The following is a 4,357-nucleotide window of genomic DNA, read 5'->3' on the forward strand; positions in this document are numbered from 1 at the left end:
CTAATTCTTGTCGTCTGAGGATTGCCTACGAACATTAAACTCTGGCTAGTGAAATATAAATGGTCGAGTTACACAAGTTTTTTCCAACCTACTGCAAAGTTAACTGTAAGGTTATTTTGTAAGATACGATCTCCAAAACCCAATACCTCCATATATTTTGAAGGGAATCGAATAAAATACGCAAAATTAAATTAAAATCTAAGGAAAGGAAATGGAATAGATATTCTTTTCTACACTAGGCACAAGGCCCGAAATTTGGGGGGAGGGGGCCAGTCGATTAGACCGACTCCAGTACACAACTGGTACTTAATTTATCGACTCCGAAAGGATGAAAGGCAAAGTCGACCTCGGTGGAATTTGAACTCATAACGTAAAGACAGACTTACCACTCAGCATTTCGCCTGGCATGCTAACGTTTCTGCCAGCTCACCACCTTGAAATGGAATAGATATTAAAAAGTTCTTCGAATGTTCAACTTGTAACAGATTTTGTCTCTCTAAGTCTGAGATTGTTACACATTGGAGGGTACTTGTACCAAAGCAACCTAATAATAAATCATTGGCATCTGAGTGAACACGTGACTGCCAATCATGCAACTAAATGAGGGAAAATTTGACCTGATGCATTTTGGAAGAAAGACTATACTAAAACAGCCATACTCTCTTCCTTCAGAGGAACCGCTCACAGCATCTAATATCAGAGACCTAGGTGTAATTGTTAATAACAATCTCAGTTGGAGTGCCCACATCAACAATAAGGTCGATATAGCTCGTAGGATGAGCTCCTGCATCTTAAGAACAAAGTGTCATCATTCCACTTTTCTCCTCCTTTGTACGGCCATGCCTCGAATACTGCTGCCCCTGTGGTCTCCCCATACAAAACAAAACATCTCGAAAATTGAATCACCCCAGAGTGCACTCACTAAACGAATTGATGGCATGACTGATCTTGATTACTGGGACCGCCTTAAAGCTTTGAAACTCTACTCTCTCCAGCGCCACTGCGAGCGGTACATCATTTGCACAATGGGGAGAATATACCGCCAGCATTGCCCAAACGACCTTGAACATTAGTTTCAAGGTTCATCCATGACTGGGACCACAGGTTATACGTCCCCTGCCCAATTCAGGATCACAACATATAGGTATACTGTGACATAATATCTTTTTCTCAACAGGCCCTGCCCTGTTTAACATTGTCCCAAAAGAGATCAAAGAGGGAAAGGATCCCATCACCTTTAAACTAAGTCTGGACAGATTTCTTCAAGGAATATCGGATAAGCCACCCATACCTGGATACAACTCACTCAACAAGAACTCACTACTTGAATGGACCATAAACAAAACTTGACTTAAAAAGGGTTTAGATAATCTTATGTTTCAATCTTTGGCTGAAACATATCTAAGTTTATATCACACACACACACAAACACACGTCCATATATATGTGTGTGTGTGGAGAGAGAGAGAGAGAGAGAGAGAGAGAGAGAGAAAGATAGAGGGAGGGAGAGAGAGAGAGAGAGGGAGAGAGAGAGGGGGGAGAGAGAGATACTACATGTACTTACATTCTTGACGCCTAAGATCTACAAAGTTCGTTTTACGTAAAGTTACCCTGTTGCCTCAGGAAATATTCCTCAAACTTACCAATATTTTTAATATAGTCCCAGTAATTAAATTCTGTGTCATAAGTTTGTGTGACTACTGTTTTGTATATAAACTGTACCATCTATAATTGTTTTCATAAGTGGTATCTTTTAATTTGTGAGAAAAGAGTGAATTATGGTTGTTAGGATTATATATAAAGTGTAAGGTACAGAGATTTCTGAGTTTAACATATTAATATATATTTTTCTCATTGCTTCCAGGTTCAAGTTCTGTTAATGAAACAAAAGGTACATCTGAAATGACCTTATCCACCAAAATTGACCAGTAATTATCTTTAATCATATTTTTATTCACATAACTAAATTTTCTTTTTATGTACTTCCATATAGAGATCTTTATTACTAAATATATGTTATGCAACTGTGACTATCATCTACAATAAACTTAAGCAAGTTTCTGTGCCCTACTGATTGTTTAAAACACAGAAAGCATGAACATTTTATTTGATCTGAAACTTTCATATTTTCTAACTGCCATTTTCCCTATAAACTCATATGATTGAAAATTTCTGAATAAAAAATTAAATCCTCCAGTTTGTTACAACAATCTATTTTCTTACTGAAATGCTGTAATACTGTCTCTCCATGAAGTATTTGGAAGCCATGCAAATGTACTGGTTCACTAAAAATGTAAAACCTTGCAAGACATAAATATTTAACTGATTATATTCATAATCATTTAGCTAAAGGCTATCACCAAATTTTCCACCTGCCATTGTCTTATTTAATCCAGCAAGTAACATTTTACATTCCAATTAGAGAAGTGTATATATTCCTGTCTATTATTCATTCACATCTATCTTTCTTCAACTCACAAATGCACATGCATTCACATATACATACAAACAAACATTCATCTGTGAATTTATGCATGTATGTATATATACATGCATCCATGCATTAAAAAAAAGTTTATTTCTCTCACAAACCTACAAGCTCATTAGGCTGGAACTTATTCTGGTTTCCAAGGCATTTAAGCAACTGAGTGCACTGAATGGAATGCCAATTTGTCGAGGTCAACCCTAGCTGTTGATGGTGCATACTCGTAGTTAAGTGATCTGGAACAATATGAAATGAAGTGTCTTACTTAAAATGAGAATACATGCTTCGTCTAGAAATTGAGTGTTTGATCTTAGAATCCTGATCCAAGTCAATAGACCTAATCAATTGACAAAGTGCCTTTATCTGTGTGGGGTGCATGTGCACAAGCAGATGTATTATTCCTCATAGCTCAGACCATTTCAGATCCTAGCTCTCCCCTACTAGCTGAACTACTGCCACCCTCTTTGATCATATGTTCTGCTTTATGCTGTTGAGAGAATTAATCCTGAGTTTTCACAGATCCAGAAGGTCCAACACTTAAGCTGTTGACCATGTGATCTAGGGTTTCGGAATTTCTTACAAGATGTTTGTGCTACACAACTATTCTGTAATTTTCTTATTACATGGTCAAACCATTTCGGTCTCTTCCTTTTCATTACTGCAGTAATGATGTACATATGTGGAGGATGTCAAATGTAATACCAGCAGGTGTACCAAAGAAACCAGCAATAGGAGACATTCAAATCTGTACCACTGCCAGAATTACCATGAGCAACTGTCAAAGCCAATTTGCTTCAGTACAAGGTCTTTCAGTTTTTCATACATGTAGACTACCACAATGAATTCATTGAGTTTAGTAAGCTCTCATACACAACAGAATAAAGTCATAAAGTACGGTAAATATCAATTTGTAAAAGTTAGAATTCCAATTAAACTCATGACAGACAATGGGGTGGAAATTTAGCAAGTCATTTATTCAAAGAATTCTCTTACATTTGGCAAATTGAGCACCAGACTTCCAACCTCACATAATGACAATCTCATGGCATATGAAAGCTGTCAGACACTTGGATCCTCACTTAGAATATAGGATTATAGTTTTCTACCTGTAAATATGGCCGAAAGAATTGGCAAAAGGTGTCATACTGAGAATGCCCAAAAGGATTGCTAAAATACGTTTTATTGTGAGTCAGAAAAGTTACCAATGAAACAGAAAGATCTATTAGCTGATGAAACAGAAGTACTTCTACCCTACAACTCAGACTTAATAGACAGTAGTATTGAAGAGTTTAACAATGTTCTTGACCTTAGTAATAATGGTCCACTAATAAATACTAATAAGAGAGGCAATACGTCACCACAGACACTAAACCAGATAACAAAATCCAACGTTAATGACTATCTAGCATGAAAAAGGGATGTAGTGAGAGTTGTCTCCCTTCAATCAGCCGCGCGATTTCCGCTTTTATTGGACTGTTATTCTTTATACAATATTCGTGTGAGTATTAAGGACCCAAAGTATTGTCTATAATATAGACTTTCGTTAACACTACTGATATTTTGAGGCCCCAAACATTTTTTCCTTTCTTTCTTTCATTATTGAAAGCAAGAAATGTGGAGAATATCGGTACTTCATGTCCTACAGACAAAGTTTTTGATGCTACTAGTTGAACATCGACAATAACATGACGGCTCAAGAGATTTATTCTAAACTACGATGTATGTCCCATATTTTTCACAATAAAAGGTTAAATATATATCTGCACGGATATTCTTAAAACGGAGCAAAACTGTAGACTTTCGAAATAATTGTCCCACACAGGTTAGATTTTCTTCGTTTTTGTCGGAATATTCCCAGATATTTTTGTATCA

The 4,357-nt window shown here is 36.5% G+C and overlaps 1 protein-coding gene across 1 annotated transcript in view; it reads left to right on the top strand.

The window, feature by feature from the left end:
- Window positions 1-2,194, top strand: part of LOC106873961 (adhesion G-protein coupled receptor G6) — a 72,015-nt gene extending 69,821 nt beyond the window's left edge. The window contains exon 23 of the mRNA XM_052971313.1: window positions 1,865-2,194. Within this exon, the coding sequence (XP_052827273.1) occupies window positions 1,865-1,932 (68 nt within the window). The 3' untranslated portion in view covers window positions 1,933-2,194. The remainder of the gene's footprint in view (window positions 1-1,864) is intronic.
- Window positions 2,195-4,357: the final 2,163 nt, after the last annotated feature.

The sequence above is a fragment of the Octopus bimaculoides genome, chromosome 10 (genome assembly GCF_001194135.2).
Source record: "Octopus bimaculoides isolate UCB-OBI-ISO-001 chromosome 10, ASM119413v2, whole genome shotgun sequence".
Classification (NCBI taxonomy): domain Eukaryota; kingdom Metazoa; phylum Mollusca; class Cephalopoda; order Octopoda; family Octopodidae; genus Octopus; species Octopus bimaculoides.